General features: G+C 45.1%; 1 protein-coding gene across 1 annotated transcript in view; it reads left to right on the top strand.

Annotated features, from left to right (window-relative positions):
- Positions 1–4,261: 4,261 nt before the first annotated feature.
- ADCY9 (adenylate cyclase 9) overlaps positions 4,262–22,741 on the top strand; it is a 120,396-nt gene continuing 101,916 nt past the window's right edge. Inside the window, exons 1-2 of the mRNA XM_036825406.1 lie at positions 4,262–4,394; positions 4,687–6,422. Coding sequence (XP_036681301.1) covers positions 4,730–6,422 — 1,693 coding nt within the window. The 5' untranslated portion in view covers positions 4,262–4,394; positions 4,687–4,729. The remainder of the gene's footprint in view (positions 4,395–4,686; positions 6,423–22,741) is intronic.

The raw sequence follows: 22,741 nt of genomic DNA, 5'->3' as shown, positions 1-22,741 counted from the left end.
CATCAGCTGAAAGAAGAAAGGACTCAAAGCTTGTAATCAAAGCCTGGGACACATGAGCAGGTAAGAGAGGGGAATCCCTTCTACCAGCGGGTGGTTCTCCAAGAGAATTGCCCACCTGACAACCAAAAATAATGTGGTGCTCCGTCCATACAGACCCAGTCACGGTTGTCACCCCAGTGACTTCTAATAGCTCAGAGCAGAGGTCCTCACTGATCAGGTGATCATGCGTGTGAGGGTGGGCGAGGACGACAGGATGGGGCCAGCAAGGCTTTCCGAAAGCTTTTGTAGTTTGTAGGGACGCGTTCTGATTCACGCTGTGTCCGGGTGGAAGTTCTACACATATCACAGATGGAGAGAAAACCTTGGCAGATCTAGTGGCAACCCGGGTTGGATGGTTGGAGAAAGCATCTTCCCTGTATGTGCAGGGTATCAGGCACCTTTATGCTGGGGGTGGAGAAGAAGGGACCCAGGACCCTCCAGCAACTCCCCACCAGGTCTGGGGGAGAATGAGAATGTAGTTACCTCCTTTGTAGAACTCTCCCTCACGTGCAATCTGTCACCAAGCTTAATTAATTTCATTGTCTTTTTCTTTCTTTCTTCTCCCCCTCCCCCTCCCCCTCCTCCCCCTTCTTCGTCTTTTTTTTAACCATTATAACAAAATTTTATTAGTAATCATCAAATACAGTGTTCAGATTTCCCTGGTTCTCTCAAAATCTTTTCTAAAATTAATTAATTACTTAATTTATTTTTGGCTGCGTGGGGTCTTCGTTGCTGCGCGCGGTCTTTTCTCTAGTTGCGGCAAGCAGGGGCTACTCCTCGTTGCAGTGCGCAGACTTCTCATTGCAGTGGCTTCTCCTGTTGCAAAGCATGGGCTCTAGAGTGCAGGCTCAGTAGTTGTGGTGCATGGGCTTAGCTGCTCCACAGCATGTGGGATCTTCCTGGACAGGGCTCGAACCCGTGTCCCCTGCATTGGCGGGTGGATTCTTAACCACTGCACCACCAGGGAAGCCCTCATAAAATCTTATACAGCTGATTGGTTTGAATCAAGATCTCGTTACCTCAATAAAAAATAAACCAAAAAAAAAGGAGACATAAGAGCTACCTCAACCGATTACAACACATAGGCCTCACTTGGATCTTGATTCCATTTTTTTAACCCATCCCCATCCCCTTCCCTTGGCATCTTTCCCAGCTACTACAAGCCCCTTAAAGGCAGAGATGATGTATCATTGTACACCCAGGACCTAACGCACAGTGCCAGGCACATCGTCCTCAATCCCAAGGGTTTATGGAATGACTCACGCCCTAACCTGGAGATTGAGGACGTTCAACAGCAGGGAATGCTGCCTAACTGCTTCCAGAAGACATACAAAAGAGAAGGAGGGAGGTGGGTATGATCATTCCCTGTGTCTAAAAATCTGACATGACTAATTGATTTATAATGTCAAAGTCACCAGAAATGGTGGGTGGACGGAAATGATTTGCAGAGGGGAGGAAAAGCACAGATAGGCAATCTTTCAGATTATTGAAGGAGATGAGGAATGGGGAGCTCGGAGTAGCATTAAATGGGGGGTAGGTGCACAGTTAGCACTGTCTCCAAGGGCTGCCTGTCCAGCTGGGTTGGTCGACAGAGGAGGCAGGGCCACCTGGAAGCTCACAGAGGGTGGTGCCTGGGCCGCTCAGAGCTTCGTGGCCGCGGGAGTCTGATCAGGTTTTGAATGTGAACTCTGTCCCTAGCCCATTGTCTGACTTTGGACATGTCACTCTCCAACCCCAGTTTCACATCTCTAAAATAGGGACAATGATATCTACCTCAGAGGGTTGTGGTAAGGACCAAAAAGGTCACAAGTGAAAGCGTCCAGTGGTTTCTGGCACATTCGCTCAATGTAAGTTTCCTATTCTTATCTCACTGACTGGCTTGTGCCGTGCACTCTGCTCTTCTGAACCTCAATTTCTTCACCTGCAAAAATGGAATATGTGAGAGAGCCTGGCACATAGTTGAAGCTCAATAAAGGTTTATTTTTAACTTTTTATGACGTTTATTTTGAAACAATTTTAAAGTTGCAAAAAGTACTAGAGTGTTCCCCTATACCGCACACCCAAGCTTCCTCTAATGTTAACATCGTGCCTAATCATATCAATAGTACAATGATCCAAACCAGGAAATTAACACCTCACAACTCAACGCCATTAACTAAACTCCAGAAATTATTCGTTTCCCCAAGAAGGCCTTTTCTGTTCCAGGTTCCAAATCAGGATCCAGAGTTGTTGTATCCTTTAGTTTTCTGTGACTCGTGACAGTTTCTCAGTCTTTTTTTTGTCTTTCATGACCTTGACACTTTGGATGGGTACTGGTAAATAACTTGGAAAAACACTTCTCAATTTGGGTTCATCTGATGTTTTCTCATGATTAGATGGAGGTTATGCACTTTTTGCAGAAAAACCATGGCAAAGACACTGTTACTTTTTGGTTTTCTTTTTTCTTTATTGTGGTAAAATACACAACATAAAATTTACCATTTGAACCATTTTAAAGTGTATAGTTCAGTGGCATTCAGTACTTTCACAGTGTTGTGTGACCACCACCATCTAGTTGGGGAACATTTCCATCACCCGCCAAAGAAGCCCCTCACCCACTAGCACTCCCTCCTCATTCCCATCACTCCCACTCCCTGGCAATCACTAATTTGCTTTCTGTCTCTATGTCATTGCCTATTCTGGACATTTCATATATATGGAATCATACAATATGCAGTCTTTCCTGACTGGCTTTTTTCACTTAGCATCATGTTTTCAAGGTTCACCTGGGTTGCAACATGAATCAGCATGCCACTCCTTTTTATGGCTGAATAGTATTCCATGATATAGACAAGCCACATTTTATTGATACTTTATTTTCTAATTCAACAGTGAAACCTGGCGAGGCAAGGAGGGCGCAGATCCCCATGACTGGCAGGAGGTACTGTGAAGTGTGTGGAGGAGAAGGGTCAGGACTGGTGCCCTGGGGAGCAGAGGACTGTACTTCACGTTGCAGACAATGCTCGAGAGGCCACTGTCACACTGCCGCGGGAGTAGCAGACTCCTTTGAAAACTTCATTTGTGGAAAGGGAAAAACAGTTATTCAGGAGGAGGGGGAGACGACCCAAGGATGGGAAGGGAAACTCTCCCTGGGGCTGGAGGAGTTGCTTCTCAGTGTCACCAGCTTTCTAGGGCCAACCACGGCGCCCTGGAGGCCCGCCAGGCTGGGCCAGCAGAGGCTGGGGCTTGGATTGCACTGCGGTGGTCGCCCCAAACGCGCTCAGGGAGGGCCTAGGGCCCCGGGTGACACTTGCTCATTGCTTATGAAGAAAGGGGACCCTCCCTTTAGGCACATGCAATAGTTGCAAACTTCCATTTATAAACAAGGTGTGCCGAGCAGGAGGGCAAACATTTTCATGTCCCAAACGTCACACCCCAGTTGCTCCTTAACTAGCAGATGCCCTTAGGTTCCCCGGAGCGGGTCTGAGGAGTGTCGAGCCGCGGGGAACGGTGGTCTCTCAACGTGCCCGCAGCTCCCCAGCCCCGCAGTCCCGCAGCACCCCGCCCCCGCCCCCGCTCCCGCTAGTGCTTGCAGCCCGCGGCCTGGACGCAGCGCGGCCTCGGGCGGAGGGCGGCGCCTCAGCGCGCGGCCCGCCCCCGTCCCGCAGCCCTGCTGTCCTGGCGCGCGCACTGTGCGCGTACCCGGGCCTGGCGGCGACGTGCGCGGGCCGCGCGTGCGCGCTGTGGTGGGGCGAGGGGCGGCGCGGGCGCGAGTCTGTCAGTGACAGCGGGAGGGGGAGAGGGAGGGGGCTGGAGATGGTGGCGGCGGCGGCGGCTCTTCCGACATGAGGCAGTAGCATCGCGGGGCTCGGCTGCGGCTGCGGCCGCGGCGGCATCTCTAGCTCGGGAGGCCGCCCCAGGCGTGGGCGGGCGGGCGTCCCGGGAGCGGGCTCTGCGGCAGCGCCGCGCACGGGCCGCCGGCTGAGGGGCCCGCGCCCGCCGCGCCCTGCGCTCGGCGCCCCGCGGCTCCGGGGCGCGGGGTTGGCCCCGGAGGCCGGGAGGGGCGGCGCGGCCGGGTCAGGCCCCGCTAGACGAGCCGCGCCAACGGGGGTGGCCGCAGCGCCGCGGGATCCGCAAACTTGCGCCGGGCCTCGCAGCCCGCCCGCCGCCCGCGGAGCAGCCGAGCGCGAGGGCGCCGGGCGCGGGGCGGGGGCGGGGGCGGGGGTCCGGCCGTCGGCCTTGAAGCGGCCGAGGCGCCGCTCTGTGCGCAGCATGAGGGGCCCGCGGCCGCTGCCGGGAGAGCTGTGTTTGCCAGAGCGGCCCGCGGCGTGAGAGGGCTCGGCTGGACTTTCCCTCCGGAGCCGGCGGCGGAGCAGGCGAGTGCGCGCGTAGGAAACGCACCGCGGGCTCGGGCGGCGCTGGACGGGCGCGGGGGCAGCCCCCGCTCGGACCCCCGGGTGTTCTAGGTCCGGCCCCGGTGGCTGCGGTTGGCCTCGAGGGGGGACGGTGGAGTGGCGCTTAGACATTACCCGGTTGTTGTGAGCAGACGGTGCCTTTCCCAGCAGACCGCCGGGGCACCCACTTAGGAAACCGGTAGAGCTCGTGGCCTTCAGGTGTGCGTACCTGCAGGAACAGATCCCAGTGTAACTCTGGTTGTCTCGCTGACAGGTCCCGGTGACCCCGGCCGGGAGGCTTCCGAGCGCTCGGCAACATGGCTTCCCCGCCCCACCAGCAGCTGCTGCAGCACCACAGCACCGAGGTGAGTTGTGACTCCAGCGGAGACAGCAACAGCGTGAGGGTCAAAATCAACCCCAAGCAGCTGTCCTCCAACAGCCACCCAAAACACTGCAAGTACAGCATCTCCTCCAGCTGTAGCAGCTCCGGGGACTCAGGGGGTGTCCCCCGGAGAATGGGCGCCGGAGGCCGCCTGCGCAGGAAAAAGAAGCTGCCTCAGCTGTTCGAGAGGGCCTCCAGCCGGTGGTGGGACCCCAAATTCGACTCCATGAACCTGGAGGAGGCTTGCATGGAGCGCTGCTTCCCGCAGACCCAGCGCCGCTTCCGGTATGCGCTCTTCTACATTGGCTTCGCCTGCCTTCTCTGGAGCATCTATTTTGGGGTCCACATGAGATCCAAACTGACTGTCATGGTAGCCCCTGCTCTGTGCTTCCTCGTGGTGTGTGTGGGCTTTTTTCTGTTTACCTTCACCAAGCTGTACGCCCGGCATTACGTGTGGACCTCGCTGGTTCTCACCCTCCTGGTGTTCGCCCTGACCCTGGCTGCCCAGTTTCAGGTTTTGACACCCCTCTCAGGACGAGTTGACAGCTTCAATCATACTCGGGCAGCCAGGCCCACAGAAACTTGCTTATCTCAAGTGGGGAACTTTTCCATGTGCATTGAAGTGCTCTTTTTGCTCTACACCGTCATGCACTTACCTTTGTACTTGAGCTTGATTTTGGGAGTGGCCTATTCTGTTCTTTTTGAGACCTTTGGCTATCATTTCCAAGACAAAGCCTGCTTCCCCTCACCTGGAGCAGAGGGCCTGCACTGGGAGCTGCTGAGCCGAGCCCTGCTCCACGTCTGCATTCATGCCATTGGGATCCACCTGTTCATCATGTCCCAGGTGAGATCCAGGAGCACCTTCCTTAAGGTGGGCCAGTCAATTATGCATGGAAAGGATCTGGAAGTGGAAAAAGCCCTGAAAGAGAGGATGATTCATTCTGTGATGCCAAGAATCATAGCTGATGACTTGATGAAGCAGGGAGACGAGGAGAGCGAGAATTCTGTCAAAAGGCACGCCACCTCCAGCCCCAAGAACAGGAAGAAAAAATCTTCCATACAGAAAGCCCCTATTGCCTTCCGCCCGTTTAAAATGCAGCAGATCGAAGAAGTCAGTATTTTATTCGCAGATATCGTGGGCTTCACCAAGATGAGTGCCAATAAGTCCGCCCATGCCCTGGTGGGGCTCCTCAACGATCTGTTCGGCCGCTTCGACCGGTTGTGCGAGGAGACCAAGTGTGAGAAAATCAGCACCCTGGGAGACTGCTACTATTGTGTGGCCGGATGTCCCGAGCCTCGGGCCGACCATGCCTACTGCTGCATCGAAATGGGCTTGGGCATGATAAGGGCTATCGAGCAGTTCTGCCAAGAGAAGAAAGAGATGGTGAACATGCGCGTCGGGGTTCACACGGGGACTGTCTTGTGCGGCATCTTGGGCATGAGGAGGTTTAAATTCGACGTGTGGTCCAATGACGTGAACTTGGCCAATCTCATGGAGCAGCTGGGAGTGGCTGGCAAGGTTCACATTTCCGAGGCCACCGCAAAATACCTAGATGACCGGTACGAAATGGAAGATGGGAAGGTTACTGAACGCCTCGGCCAGAACGTTGTTGCTGACCAGTTGAAAGGTATGTGCATTTCTTTGCCTTGTCATCTCCCTGCCCAATCCCATTTGTGTTGGAAAAACAAAACAGTCTCTTTCCACTGTCAGCATCTGGAGGCAGATCAGTTGTTCTCGGACACCTTGTCATGGGGGCATCTCAGGACCAGTGGGACTTTTCCCCCAGTGAGTGAGGTATCACAGATCTGTTCACACCCTGACAGTGCTGACATAGATGACACCATTTTTTGAAGGAAGGAGAACTTTGACAATATGTATCCTGCCAGTCGGCTGTTAATGTTTCTGAGATTCTGGGGCAGGTCTGATGAGTGTAAGGGGATCGGAGCCCTTCAGTGGTCAAAACTTTGAAGCACCATAAAAAATTGCCTTTGTGATCCATTTGGTCGCCCTGAAGCCCCATTAAAACGTTTTTGTATGCCTTTTTCCAAAAAATGTGAAGAATAAAACTTTTCTCCTCTCTGGGCCTCACTTTGCTGGGATAAGGAAGTCGGCTCAGCCCTGCAAGACCCTTGAGAATTAGATGAAATTATGTACCCCTAAGTGCACACTGCCTTTTGCCTAGATCTCTTTTTAAAAAATGTTTGCATTTTTAGCTTTCATTTATTTAACAATGCTTTCTTATCATGGTATTTGTCTTACCTTATAGACTGCAGCATTTTAGAATATTGAACTTCTCAAACCACCAGGTGATTTGAAAGTTTAGACCCCCTCCCCCAACCCCTCAGATGTGTCCCTGTCTTAAGCTCCTTACTGCTATTCTTTATGTTTTCACTGAGCTGCTTCTTTTATTTTATTTTTCTTATTTTCACTTAGGGCAAAAATCTTTGAGGTCTGGGAAATGATGTATAAGTAAGTGGGATCAAAAGTAAGAATTCTAAGTAACTAACATCCTCTCCCCTCCTTTTTAAAAATTGTCCTTATATTTTACTAAAGTCTTCTGGATTGAGGGGAACATCTATTTTGGAAGTATGTAGAGAAAATAACGTTAATTTTTAAAAGGCAACATTTGTAAAGCTGTATTGTGTTTTGTGGTGCCCCCACGTTGCATAATTACACAGTGAAAAGCCCCAGGGAATGGAATCCTCAGAAGGAGAAGTAACAGCTTAAATCAGAGACAGGAGAAGTAATAGTGTAAATCAGCGCTGGTAAGTGGTTGAGTTTGAGGGCCTGGGTAGATTGTCAGCCTTGACACAGTCCCGTGTGCTCAGTTGATATTTTCTTTCTCTGCTTGTGATCGGGAGTTCCATGTCATTTACTTATCTGTTATCTGGCGAGGGTGCTTTATTCTTATTCTAATTTTTCTTTATTCTGTTAATTTTGCCAGCAGTTGAAGAATTTGTGGGTAGAGTAGAAATATATTTTCACCTCATAATTCTCTCTTCCTTGAGAGCTTGCAAGGCTACATTGATGAGGTCAGAAGCTACACTTTGTAGTTCGCTTAAGAGATTCTGCCGTGACAAGTGTCTTCCTCTGCAGGAGAGTGTCTCTTGCTCTGGAGTCTGGAGGTGCCAGTGGAGTGGGGTGCGGATGTAATCCCTGGTTGACATTTTGGCACCTTTGGGATCTGAGTGTCTCAGGCTCTGTCCTCAGGGGTTGTGGGACAGATTTCAAAGAATGGAGCAGCGCTGTACTACATTAGATTAAGTATGACAATGATAGCAGTTTTGCAAGTGGTGCTTTGAACAGTGTATTACTTGAATTTCAAAAATAAAAACAGATGTAATCATTAAGTATGTCTGGAAATTGCCAGGTCTTTGATTCTTTGGCAATACCCATTTTTGTTAATTTATGTGTCATTTTATTTTCAACTTACAGATCAAAGGTCTCAAAGACACTGACCAAAAAAAAAAAGAAAAGCCAGAATGAGTTTGTTGATTTTTAAGAAAAACTCACATAGTGTAAATTTCGTAAATTAACTTTTTCTTTAAATTTGTGTACCCTGTATATTTATAAGGAAAAGTTTTAGCACTGGATGGGAGATGGGGAAGGATAGAAGGCTTAGCTTAACCAGTGACTTTTGGATGATATTCTCTCCTTTAACAGTTTCCCTGAGACCATGATTTTTGCTTTATTCAGCATATTTTGAAAACCTCTGGATGGGACCCCAGTAATAGAGGATGTCTACACAACTTCCTGACCTTTTTTGAAACTGCACAGTTCAATTTTCCTGACATTGTACAAATCTGCTCAGTTGAGATGATAGCATAGTTTGTAGAAGACCCTTTTCATACAGAGGACTAAGGTTATATACATAAGATTCCTTTTAGCCCATCTTTGGGTTTGTGGCAGATATTTTTCTCTACGCAGTGTTGGCATCAGCTTTTCTGATGTTGGAGTTAAAAATAACCAGTAGAGGATTCTGTAGAAATGAATATCCATTGAATAAAGTGGGGATTCCAGCACTAGCCTGGCAGTGTGAAAGGAAGCTGCTGCTCTGTAATTTGTCTGAACAGGCTTTGTGGGAAGTGGACTTTCATCATTTCTGCATATTCATTCACCCCGAGAGCATCTCTGTTGTGCTCTCACGGCGCCTGGCCCCGTAGACGCACAGGTGGAGTCGTGATGGTTTGTGACCTGGGGGAGCTCGAGGGTATAAACATCGTCGAGTCCAGAGATGGGAATGCAGTAGAGAGGTGCATGCACCTGGTGGGTCTTGAGGTCGAGCAGTGGCTTTCCAGGTGGATAAAAGAAGGACATTCGGTGCAGTGGAGGAAGCGTGGGCAAAGGCTTGGGGTTACGTTTCTTGGTGGACTGGGCAGTTTAAGTAGTTCATCAGGACAAGGAAGACTGCAATTACCCGGGAAGGAGTTTGAATTCCATCCTGTAGGTAATGGGGAGCCACTGATGGGCTTTGAGCAGGAAGCTTAGGTGATCTGATTTGCAATTTGAGAAAGTTTACTCTTTCAGTTCTAGGGAATGTGGGTTGGTGATTAGTGAGCTGTTTCAGTAAATCCCAGGCAGAGGCAATAGTGACCTGGACCAAGGTAACAACAGTGGTGGTGGAGATGAGGGGATAGATGTGAGCAGTAGTAAGATCAGCTGGATTGGACTTATAGCCGTATTTAAACAGATGACAGGGGCAGGCGAGGGGCTTGATTCTTTGAACCGGAAATGGCTTTTCAAGTTTCTGGAATTGACGTGGGGACGGTTTGACATCAGGCATGGGTGAGAGGCCTTTGAAGTTTCTGTGGTGTGAATGGAAAATGCAGGATCAAGTTGTAGAATATGAAATAGGCCAGGAGCCCTTGGCTTGTCCATTCATTCATTCAACAGATAATTTATTTTGTTTTGGGCACATTTCTAGGTGCTGGGGATACAGCAGTGAACAAAACACCAAAATTGCTGCCCTCTTGGTGATTCTGTTCTAATAGGATGATCAGACAATAAACAAGTAAAAGATAAAGTTTGTGTGTGAAATTTTAGAGAGGGTGCCCAGTCACTTAGAGAGAAGGCTGAAAGAATTTTCAGCACAGGACTAGGATTTTGGAAATGATCCGGAAAGTGAGGGGCAATTATTATTAAAGATTAGGAAGAAATAGTCTGATTTGAGTGATGAGAAGAAGGGTCCTTTCACACTATTTGGGACATACCACCGGGCCCATGAGGGTACTGGCTGTTCCGTTCTGTCTTGGGCCACAAGCAAAAAGGTGAGGAGTGTTGTCTAGAACTGTTAGTTTTTCCTTTCATAGGTAGAGAGTCACAAAGAAAGTGAAACTGTCAGAAAATAGTCATCTTTTCTCTTAAATACTAGGAAGATAAAACGAAGGTGCACAGTCATTCCAAATCGACACCAACACTCATGCATTTGTAGAAGGGAATGCCGGGGCTATTGCATTGTTAGGTGCAGAAACAAAACAAGACTTTCCCCCCAAACCAAGCTTTTAGCTCGGCAAAAGGTCTGTTGATGTGCATTGGTAGAGATGGTTACCCACTGGCCACCTCAGTGACCGAGCCCTTCACCATGTGCTGATGGGTGGCACTTGGAAGAGTCACTGTCTAGCCCCTGTCTGGGGCCACTCCTCAAACTGACAGTGGACAGACGCACTTGGCGCTTCAGCTTTTGCCAGCAGCTGTCCCAAACTGGATGTCTGGGCTCCCTGGTTTCCTGCCAGCTACAGCTAGGAGCCCTGGCTACACACTAGTTTGGGGTGCAGTTTGCTTGCTCAAATGCACCCCTGGCTTCAACCGGTAGCTTGGATAGTTTGTAACCCTTGCCACGGTAGTGCTCGCTCACAGCTGACCGCTTGGTGTCCGCTCTTAAGTCATGTTGAAGAGAAACTCCCTGCTCACCTGCGTCCTTGCGCGGTCTCTCTTGTGCACGTCGAAACAGCCTCTCGAGTAGCAAGGGGCAGAGATAAGATGAAGCAGAAAATTTGGCTTGACATCTGGGATCGGAGACGACAAACAGCTGTGGAGTCCGTGCTCAGGCAGCCCCAGATGACCGTTTATTCAGGCTCCATCAGACCAAATTATGTGGCTTCCAGAGGAGCACACAGCTGTTAATTCTTTTTTTTAAAGTATTTATTTATTTATTTATTTATGGATGGATGGCTGTGCGCAGGCTTTCTCTTAGTTGCGGTGAGCGGGGGCTACTCTTCGTTGCGGTGCGCGCTTCTTGTTGTGGTGGCTTCTCTTGTTGTGGAGCACGGGCTCCAGGTGCACGGGCTTCAGTAGTTGTGGCTCAGGGGCTCTAGAGCGCAGGCTCAGTAGTGTGGTGCACAGGCTTAGTGCGCCCGTGGTCCGCAGCATGTGGGATCTTCCCGGACCTGGGCTCGAACCCGTGTCGCCTGCATTGGCAGGTGGATTCTTAACCACTGCGCCACCAGGGAGGTACCCAACCCCGCCCCCCCCCCCCAGCTGTTAATTCTGAGGACCAGCTTTTGAGTAGAATTAGCCTTTGGCAAAGAAAGTTAAGGGTATGGTTCGCTGAATTTCAGGTGGAATGAAGGGAGGAGGGTAATCTTTTCAGGTAGACTAACTAAGAAGGAAAAATTAAAAAGAAGCAAATAGAATAAGTAAAGAAATTTCGGGGTTCTCATCTACTAGCCAGCCTTCAAATAATAATTGTGTTTCTACCTACTGGTCAGTGTCGCCTATGTACTTTGCTGTGGAATAATAATCTTGAAAAGAAGAACACAGTGAATTTTCTGTCGTGTGTGCATATGTGCTTAAATTTTCGTCTCTCTGTTGATTGGTGACTTAATTGGTATTTCTGTTTGAATTTCGATATTGTGAGAGTATAGGCATTCCACATACACACATAATAAATATTTACCATGTTAGCCATTTTTAAGCCTGTCAGCTGGATTTTCTTAACTGCTTTGGCCTTCAGTCTGTTGCATTATGTTGAAGAATGTGTGGAAAATCTGGCTCTCAGAGATATATAATTGGAAAGTGGAGGAGCATTTTGATAGCTGTTTTAGACAGTTGTGGATGTTTTTCTTTGATACTGAACCAACATCCAAGAAGTGGTAGTTTCTTAAGGGTTAGTTGCAATATGGAATCTGAAATCCTACTAATCAGTTTTTTCGTCTGCTATCAAAACCCCGTTGGATTTTTAAACGAACCTTTCCCCAGGTGTGATTTTCTAACGTCATGCATTGGTCATTTGCAAAATTATGGTTTCTTGAGTTATGCAGATCTTCCAAATGTTGACATAAGCGAAGTCTTTAAATATAGGGACGATGTCAGCTTCACAGTGGCAGATAAAAGCTTTCCAAAATTCTGGTTTTTACTTGAAAGTTTGAGTTTCATCCTTGGCAACAAATATTCTCAGTTGTTTTCCTTGAAGCGACAGACTCATTTCATTCATTTTTCAGGAACAGTCTGCCAGATACTCAAGTCTGAGTGACCATAGTCTGTCTGTGGGTCAAGTATAAATGGTGTTCCATCAAAAAAGCAGCTAGTTCAGCTTGCAGCCCAAACAGGTGTGCAGATGCTTTTGGTGACAACCCATCACGTCAGTGCTCTGGGCGGTGCTGTTCCCATGTCATCCCACAGAACATTAAAGAGACACGCACTCAAGATTTAACACAATTATTCGATTTTACTGCTTCATCAGAGGACATTCTTAAGTGCAAATGACCGTTTTTTCCTTCTGCAAGTGTGTGGTGGGACAGAGCTCACTGATGACTAGCACAGTTTAGTGCCACCACCCAGTTTAGTCAGGCATCAGCAGTCTTAACCACCTTTGCTTTTGTACCATCAAGGCCAGTGTCAACACTGAGAAAGGCAAATAATGTCTTAGTGTTATTATGAAAATAGTTTTGATCTCACAGATGCCCTGTAGAAGTCTTAGGGACCCATGGGGGTCTGCACACCGCACTTTCAGAACTGCTTCCCTAAATGGTAAGATAGGAAGAGTGAGGGTTTTGTACCTACTCCCCAAACACATTCTCATGTAGATGGAACAGTTCACACTGGAATTAGGATAGACGTGTGACATTTATTGTGGAAGTAGCAAGTGACTTCAGTTCATACATTTCCTTTTTCTCAAAAAAATCCTTAGTGATTCTGCCAGATCTCTGCTGCTGGTGTTGAGGGGTCAGGATGAAGACTGTCAACTTTGTTTTTTGATTTATTTTTGAAGGGCTCCCCCTTTGGCAGAATAGTATAGCGGTCCTGTGCGTGGGTTTTGGTTTCCCATACATTTGGATTCATTTCTCATTTCTGAACTGTGGAACCTTGGGCAAGCTAGGAATGATAGCGCCGCTGTCAGAGGCCTATTGGGAGACTCAAAGGAGATGATTATTCAAGTAAAGCACTTATTAGCATAGTGACTTGATTGCAACCGGAGTTAAATAAATAATAACCAACTCTTCTGCCTGGGGAGTCACATTTTGTACTGCACTCAAGGGTGTTCTTTTTTCCGGCACTCTGTTTGGTGCACATCTTGCATAACTGGGTACTGAAACCCAGAACACACCAGGGACTGTGATTGTGTCAGTTTCTCGAATGAAAAAGGGCAAGTGTCCAAAATACAGAACACCAATAACTTGCCCTAGTTAAACTGTAGCTGCCAGGTTTGGCAGCTTCTTTACTGAAAAACTCTAGGGAGTTTAGGCAGTATTGTTCTTGGGCTGCTTCTGGTCCCCAGAGCTTAGAGGTACTTAAGATGATGTGACCCTTGATAGTTGAGAAATTATGGGAAAATCTTTAGCTTTGGGACTCTGGAGATATTGGACGAGGTTTACACCAGAGTAGTTAGTTATTCAGCTCTACTGTATTCTGCTGTAAACTCATTTATTTATTAAGTATCAAGTGAGTTTCTACTATTTGTGAGGCCTGGACTAGGTTCTGGAGATAGAGCTCCGTGCCCTCTTAGACCCTACAGCCTAGAAGGGAAAGTAGACGTTAATCAAATAATCACCTAAACAAATATGCTGTATACAAAAAGGGCTGGAGATAGGGAGACTTATCATCTCCATTTTATAGGTGAGGGAACTGAAGCACAGAGAGGTTAAGTAACTTGCAATGGTCACACAGCTAGAAGAAGCTACTAAGTGGTGGAGCCAGTATTTAATCCCAAAGGACTGTATGAGAAAACATTGGTCCCCGCTTCATAGAATTGTTTTAAGGATTAAAAGAGGAAATAATATTAAGTACTTAGAAAAGTACTCGGCACATAGTAACTCTCTGTAGAGATTAGATTCACTAACTAGCGTTACTGAAAGTGGGGACAGTTTTCTTAGCAGCAGCAACAACAGAAAAAAAACTATACCTTTCTTCGCTCAGCTCTTTCCTGTTCAGTGTTTTTAGGCACGTTGTTATCTCAGCCATTGTGAAATCTTAGGATCCTGGGGACTGTGTATGTTGAGAAGTTTGTGTTCTATTTGCTTGATTCTTTCCCGTTATCCACCAGTTTTCAGGCTGAGTTGGTTTCTTAACATCTTGTGAAGGTGACCAGTGGCTTTTTTTCAAGAATCAATGTAAACTCTTGGATTTTAGCTTCTTTGGTGTATTTCACTCCATTACAGATATCATTTTTTCCTTTTTTTTGGTGCTCAGACTGTGCTATCTTGGGCCCTGAGAACCCTTTCCAGTTGGCCCCTGAATCCTTTTCATACAAACTGGCAGTGTTTGTACTCATCGAGTAACATTTTTATGGAGTAGAGAAATTATAGGCATTAAAATCTCATTAATTCTGTTTGTCTGGTATGTTTGTTTAGCGAGACTGAGGTAAGGTTTACCCTCTTCTTTTTTGAAAAGAAAATTAACAGTATATGCATGTTTATATGAAGAAAGAGCACTGCTGAACAAATGGTTTGTGCTTTTTCAAGCTCGTCAGAAGCTTTAATTTACATTCTTACAATTGACAATTATAGAGCAATGCAGCATATCTGTCTCCGGTATCTTCCCACTAATGCCTGTTGAGGGACAGGTGCCTGTGAATGTTGGTAAATAAGGATAAAGAACAATAAAATGAAAGAAACCCTAGACCAAAATGTAGATCACTTGTTTGCAGACTGAAGTGTGCGCCCAGCCCGTCGAGCCCCATCCCCCAGGGCAGCTGTGAAGGGTTCCAGGAGGCTCAGCTTCAGGAATCCCCTTCACAGGAACCTTGTTCTGAATAGTAATTCCTGGAATGACTGCCCTGCCACTCTCCTTTCTGTCTTGTATAATGTGCATTTCACTTATTTATTTTGCTTCTGATCTGTCTCCACCCCACTGGAATGTGTCTTGAGAGCAGGAATGTTTGCACATTTTATTTACTGCTGTATTCCTAGTGCCAGAAACATAGCTGGCATATAGCAGATGCTCAATATTTGTGACATGAATGAATGAATGAAGAATAACCACAGCCCAGACATTTACATGGAACAAACCAGAAGGGAGAGGGAAGGCAACAACTGGTTTTCCAGGAATAGTTGAGTGGTTAATTAAATAGAGGCTACTGGTAGGATCATTAAAGAACTTAGGGAAGGAGAGGGGACAGTGCCCGGGAGTGTGAAATGGGCCCATGGGTGTGGGAGAGTGGGCAGTCCCGGGCTCCCGGGTCCTGTGCGGGGGAAGGCCGCTGGGCAGGAACTCAGAGGATTGAAAACCCAAGTGTTTATTTAGGGTTCAGGAAATATGGGGTTGAATGGCTTAGTTTAGGCAATCATTTTTAAGCTTTTTAAAACAGAGATTTCAAGAAGTATATTTATCTTTAATAATACTGTAGCTCCTTACAATTCCTATTTGATTATAATTTACGCACATGGAAAACCAGCATACCCTTTTTTCGGCAAAGCTCCAGCGTAATCTTTGTGCATGATTTCCAGGATTTTTATGTAATGCTATTAAATTCTGTTCATTTTTTTTTTCCTCCCAAAGAAAAATGTGCTACTGAAAGCAGCTTTTGGATCATTTATATTTATGTTTGAATTGTATGGGAAATATTAACTTTGTTTTTTTACCACGTAGTTTGTAGAGAGGAAGAAAACCCACATGCAGGTGATTTATATTCTTGTTTATGGATATCAATATACAATATCCCATTAAGACTTTGACATTTTAAGTGGAAGAGACTATTGCGCATTGATTTAGTTCTGCCCTATTAAGTGTTAACGTCTCAAGTGTGGATTATACTGCATTCTGTAACTTCGTAAACGAGTTCTTTTCCCCATAGAGAAATGCTTCTTGTGGTCATTAATGTTAATTTTTGTTTTGTGAATGAGCTGTCTAAAACCAGGGAAGGGTGATGTTCTGAAAGAATAGTACTTTTTTTTATAGAATTATTGTTTGAAAAAATAAATTTGTTCAGTAGATTAGCTTTTCATCTTAAGATGTTTTCTCCACTAACTAGTTAAACACTTTCGGGAAAATAATTTAATCTCTCTGTCTCAGTTTCTTCCTGTTTGTAAAACGTAAAGTTTGAACTAGATGCGCTTTAAATCCCCCACCCTTCTCTAAGAATAGCTGAGCTTCTGTGACTGGAACATAGTACGCGTTATTCATATGAAAAACTGGTTTCTTCTTTATTCATTTGTTTAAACTGTGAACCCTTACTTAGATAAATTTAGCATATGGAAACTCAGATTTACCTAACCGCTAAATTGCAGGGCATGGTGAAATTCTTAATGTTCTAAAGGATTCTTTACTTCCTTTAAATATAAGTAAATAAGATTGAGTTATAGAAGTATAATTTACACATTTTTAAAATCACATTTGTTATATAAAGCCAGGGTATCATTAGAGGAACCCCATTTTATTTTGAAAGTTTGAGAACTACTTTTGAAATGGCTTGGAGAAAATGTGAAATGATTAAATTTAAAAAATGTGCTTCAGTTTCTGTTTGAACATTACTTTGGAGAGAGATTGGAAGGTTAGTTGCCAGTAAGATGAATTTCACTTGTGTTGGCAAGTTTTTCACTGGCAGGACAGAGCAAATACTGGATTAATATTGCTCTTACCGATCATTCCGTTAATAAAAGACTCACTTGCTCCTGATGGTGAGTTCCTGGATCTGCTGACTGTATAGTTAGTATGCCAGGGTCCTATGTATTTACTGTGTAGTTAGTGTGACTTTAGTAGCCCCCAAATTAATACACCTGGAAAGTGTCTAGCTTAGGCCTCTTAATTAGAAATTAGAGGTCACCAAATGATAAAAGGAAACCCTTGGATTTAATTATAAAGGATTTATAAAAGAAATTGAATGGTTTTCTTATCCTTTCTTACAAATAGCGAAGCATAGCAAAGCAGCTCATGGAAAGTAATATAACATTTTCTGTGATTTGCATGGCTGGTGAAACAAAATGAAAAGGAAAAACACTCTACTTTGTTCTGAAAGACAGCGTTGACTCTGGGTACATATGTCATCTGACCTGAGAGAGAATTTCACCTCAACAAAGGCCCAACTTGTGAAACTGTAGCTTCCCTTAGAGAAACTGTTATTCACAGCCCGTTGGAGTCATATGTTTTCTACCAGCTAAGGCGACTGACTCAGTGTGTCAGTAATTGCAGGAGGTTAAAAACTTTTGGAACACTATGCAAACAAAACATTTCAAAGGATTTTTCTGGTCTCTAACACACATTTCATAGTGACTTTCTCAGCTGGAATAACTTAATTAACTCTGTGTTCTTTCTGGCTCCTGAAAGAAATTGTGATTTATGAACACTTTCAGAGCTGATGATTCTAAGATAACAACTTTGTCCCTTTGCCATTTGAAGTTCAAATGCAAATGTTTGCTTTCATAGCTCTAGTCATGATGTTACTTTATTTAGTAGCTATTAAATTTCCAATTCCATATACTCCCCTGGAGGTGTTCCAGTTTGCACTTAGGTTTCTGTTTCTTTCAACAACATTGCTTATGGTGTGTGGAACTTTCCTGAACAAGGAATATGAACAAGGTTCTTAGAGTGGCTGATTTTAAGCTTTTCTTTTTTAAATAACAGCTCTTTTTTGACATATAATTCACATACTGTACCATTTATTAAAGTATGCAATTCAGTGATTTTTAGTATATTCACAGATGTGTGCACATCACCGTAATCAATCTTAGAACATTTTTATCACCCCCAAATGAACCTCTGTACCCATTAGCACTCACTTCCCATTTCCACCTAAACCTCCCAGCCCCTGGCAACCACTAATCTACTTTCTGTCTCTGTGGATTTGCCTATTCTGGATGTTTCATACACATGAAATCATGCAATATGCAGCCTTTTGTGTCTGATTTCTTTCACTGAGCATATTGTTTTCAAGGTTACCTGTGTTGTAGCCTGTATCAGTACTTCATCCCTTTATTTGGTTGCATAATATTCCATTGTATGGATAGATCACATTTTGTTTATCCATTCATCAGTTGATGGAAAAGTGATTCTTTTTTTGAAATCAACAGTCAAACTGAAAATAAATTGAAATGATAAAAATATCTTTTATTATTTAATAATATAACTTGACTAAAATATGGCTATTTCATTTTCACTAGTGTTTAGAAGTTTTCCTGAGAGACATGATTAAATGAGATTTAATACTGAATTGTAGTTTCACATAATCAGTTTAGTTTTTTTTTTAATAGCTGTTCTCTTTTCTAAGCTTGATCCATGTTGATTAAATATTAAATTCCCTGATCCCCTTCCTTTCTCCCAGCCAGTTCCCGAATAGACAGCTTTGGGAGTAGCATGTGGTTGACTTTGAAACCAGCCTCATTTGATATGTTGTTAGATATAAATATCAAATATAGTATTAATAAGTCTTTCTGGATTTGTCAAGTTTTCTGAAGAGCTCAGGATTTTCCCCTTTAGTCAATCAGACGTTTTCCTGGTTAAGCAGTTTAAACATTTGGTTTTGTGTTTCTGAAATGTATAAAACACTTTTTACCTTCATAAAAATGAAATATGCCAAATAAAATTTAATTTTCTTGTTGACTCAATTATTTTTATTGCTTGTTATTTGGCTTTTATTGATATAGCAATTTGACTATAAAAATAGGACTTTTTGCTTTATTTTAAATAAACCAAGATTGTTTTTCCAGTTCTTATGTTTTTAAATACTTTTTCTGCTTGCTGTCTTGCTGTCAGCTTATGTAGCTATCAGTGTATGCTTTCCTATAACAGGTTTGCTCCTGGTTTTCACTTTACTCCGTAAAAAAACCCCCAAATAACCAAGCTCATTAACCTTGCAGATATAGTTTCATTAAGGAGACGAAGAGTTCCGTCTTTGTGCAAGTTTTTGGTTGTCAGCTATATTCTGAATAAGTTGCTAGGTACTGAGTTCAGATGAGTAAGATGTTATGACAGTTATTTTTAGTATATTTTTAAGGGGGAGGAGAAAGGGAAATTTGAATCAAATCTGTGTCTTAGTAAATGTAGCATGTTTTCCACAAGACTGAAGTAGGTTTCTTTTGCGTGTGTGGAGATAGAAAATGGGAATTATAGATTCTATAACTAATAATGAATTAATTAGAATTCATTAACAGTTCATTCCATAACTCGTATTATAATGCTAAAACGTGAATGTTAAATTTGGGAAGTGTTGATTGTTGTTGAAATTTACCAGAATTTTGGGAAAGTACTTTGCAGACTTTCCCAAGAACGATCTGGTAAGAATAGCTGATTGTATAGGAATTGTGTGTGTTGGGCATCCTCTAATACACTGCCAAGGAAGGAGAGGCCTTGATTCTTCCTCTTTGGTTTAAGCTGAAGGTGTGCATGGGTTTGCAGCCCCCAAATTTAGTCGTCCAGCCTTTAGTATGGTGCTAGTCTGTGGTTGCTGTTTGCTTTAGGAAGGTCTGTTCTTCCTGAAGGGCCTGGCCAGGTGCCAGGCGCCCAGTGCAGGCCCAGGCGACTCCGAAGTTACCTGATCTGTGCTCGCTCCTCACGCTGCAGGTTACATTCCTGTGTCTGCCAAGCCTATGGAGGCTTCGGCCTTCTGGTTTAGTAAGGCTGTTCTCTGAGGTTAAAAATTAAGGTAGATTTAATTCTTAAGAGGATGGGTTGTCAATGTCTTAATTGTCCAGGTAGTCAACATGTTAATAAACGCCATGTGTGCATCAGTTTTCTCTTTAGGAAAGCGTGTCGCCTAACCTGAGGGGTTCTGGTTCTGATCAAATGGGATGGGGCACGTAAGAGCGCCTGGTGCGTGGTAGGTGTTTAGCAGATGTTGGTTTTCACCCTGCCCCTCCCCCCAGCCTGTTTCATAAGTGTTGAAACCCATGCAATGGATGGTACCCCCCCTCCCCAGCAGCTGTGAGGAAGCGGGGGTGGGGGGGGGCACAGCGGGAGTGGGAGCTCTAGTGTCAGACCCCCACCACCGAGAGTCAAGGAGGGAGTCAGATGCAGGCTTCCCTCCTATCCAGACAACTCACCTTTCGTCTTTGGTGCTCACCTGCCCTTTGCATGTGCTTCTCCCCCTGCCGTGAGCTCCAGGCACAGCGGGATCGGGATGGGGATTGCGGTAAGGGAGACTGTAAAACCAGATACATGAGAAGCTGGACACAGTGTTTCACAGCAATGGGGCTGTGCAGAAAAATAGAGCAGGGTGAGGACGTAGTCACTGCTATTCGTGATTTTGTGTCTGGTGGGCGGAAGGTGCATTCATCTCTCTGAAGAGATGTTAATAAATGTTATGGCTGATTTAAGACTGTGAACGCAGCACTTGAATTCCCGCTTCCCCCCTTTTACAGATAAAGAAAAATGTATTTTCATGTGTCAGGTGCTCAGTTCATACTTCTCCACGGGGCATCCTGAGCTGCTCGCCCAGCGTCTGGGATCAGGGGTAGACATTTCTTAATGATAGTCTTTGTAAGACTGTCATGAAAAATCCTTGGGTAGGGATTTAGGATTGATCTGAACCTGACTGGCTCCCAGTCTAAACTACAGGCCTGGTGATGCTGCCCTAATTGCTTTTATAAACTGATGCTGGGCTTCTCGTACCACATGGAGAACTTTTTAAGGGCTCTGTTCTGCCACCCACCTCCTTGCTGTAATCCGACACTTTCCTGATGTTCTGTTCACTTTTTAAAAAATTGACATGAAATTCACATTACATAAAATTAACCATTTTAAAGTTACCAATTCATTGGCATTTAGTACATTCACAGTGTTGTACAACCTCTAATTCCAGCACATTTTCATGGCCCCAGATGAAAACCCCATATCCTTTAAGCAGTCTCTCCCCATTCCTCCCTCTTCCCAGCATCTGACAATCACTAATCTACTTTCCGTCTCCATGCATTTGCCTACGCTGGATATTTCGTGTGAATGGATCATATGGGACCTTTTGTGTCTGGCTTCTTTCACTTAGCATAATATTTTCAAGGTTCATCCGTGTTGTAGCATGTATTGGAACTTCATTTCTTTTTATGGCTGAATAATACTTCATTGTATGGATGGACCACATTTTGTTTATCCATTCATCTGCTCATGGGTATCTAAGCTATTTCTACCTTTTGACTATTGTGAATAGTGCTGTTGTGAACCTTCTTTTTTTTTTTTTGAGTACATGTTTTCAGTTCTTTTGGGTATATGCCTAGGAGTGGAATTGCTGGGTCATAGAGTAACTCTGTGTTTAACTTTTGGACAAACCTCTGCCACTTTTTAAAATGAGAAACTTGTAAGAAGGACCCTGTTATTAGTCACATCTGGCAATCAGATGTTTCAGCAAATGTCCTCTCAGTTGAGAGCCAAGCTGATAATAGGTAGCTATGAATGATGTATCCTGATTGAAATAATGACTTTGTTCCCTGTAAGTTGGAGTGGTATTGCGATTAGGAAAAGAACTATCATGTAGATGTAACATGTTTAGAGACCTTTTCTTTTTGATAAACATATGGGTTTTGGCTGTCCCCTCTGGGCTGGCATTGGATTTGGCAACTTTGGAATTGTATGTTAGATAAACAGTTGTTATCTAGGGCAAGCTTTAAAAAAGTGCTATTTAAATATTGACCAAAAAAAAAAAAAAAAAAAGCCCTGAACAGCTCTAGGAACTTTCTTGTTCAAATGAATCCAAACTGTCTAAATACAGTGTGGTAAAATTAGGCTTCCCCTCTGGTTTCCGTGGGGCGAGTGAGCCGGGGGCCTCCCGTGCCATCCGGACACTGTCCACTTGTTAACTGTCCTTCGAGCATGGGGATGTGGGATACTACCCACGGCTAGCAGTGTTCCCACAGTGCGACCTTAATATAGAACGTTCTTCTAAAACAACATTGGCTACCGAAAGCGCTCAGCTCCCAAACAAGGTCATTGGTTCATAGTTCATTTTTATTTGTTTTTATGTAGTTAAAACAAGAAAGAGTATGTGAACATGTCAGCGATATTAAGTGTCAGTACTGTTCAGGGTAGAAGAGGAGAAAAGTGGGTTTCTAATCAGAAAACCACCCTTCCTCCTTTGGGGCAAAGGAAGAGGCAGGGTCCCTCTGTGGCCACGAAGGTGATGGTGGAGGCCGTGTGCTGAGAAGATAGGGTGGGTGGGATGCTCCAGTGCCACCTCAGCCCCCACTCTGGGGAGTGGTGTTGCCCCCCCCCCCCCCAAGGTGTGTTTATTGGCTCCCCTGAGAAGTTGCCCTTGTGCGCAGCTTGGAACGCTCTGTAGGGCGGCTGGGTTACGATGCCCACGAGTGGATGAGCCCACACTGTGAGGCAGCCCTCGGGCCCACGGGGTTGCAGCAGATGTCGTTTGCCTTCTGCTAGGATATTCTTCGAGCCTGTGGGTGGGGAGGTAAAACTGCAGGTAAGTGGGGGCACCTCCTCCAGGGCACAGAGGGAGCGTGTAGCCTGTGTCAGGATCCCGCCAGGGAGGAACAGTCCTTGAAAGCGCCTGTTACTCTGCTGCTGGGCTACATTTTTCTTTTTCTTTTTTTAAGCCACATTTGTTCACATTCATTCATTGAACAAAGTTTTTGA

Source organism: Balaenoptera musculus, chromosome 15 (genome assembly GCF_009873245.2).
Source record: "Balaenoptera musculus isolate JJ_BM4_2016_0621 chromosome 15, mBalMus1.pri.v3, whole genome shotgun sequence".
NCBI lineage: Eukaryota > Metazoa > Chordata > Mammalia > Artiodactyla > Balaenopteridae > Balaenoptera > Balaenoptera musculus.
This window is presented reverse-complemented; position numbering and strand designations above follow the sequence as displayed.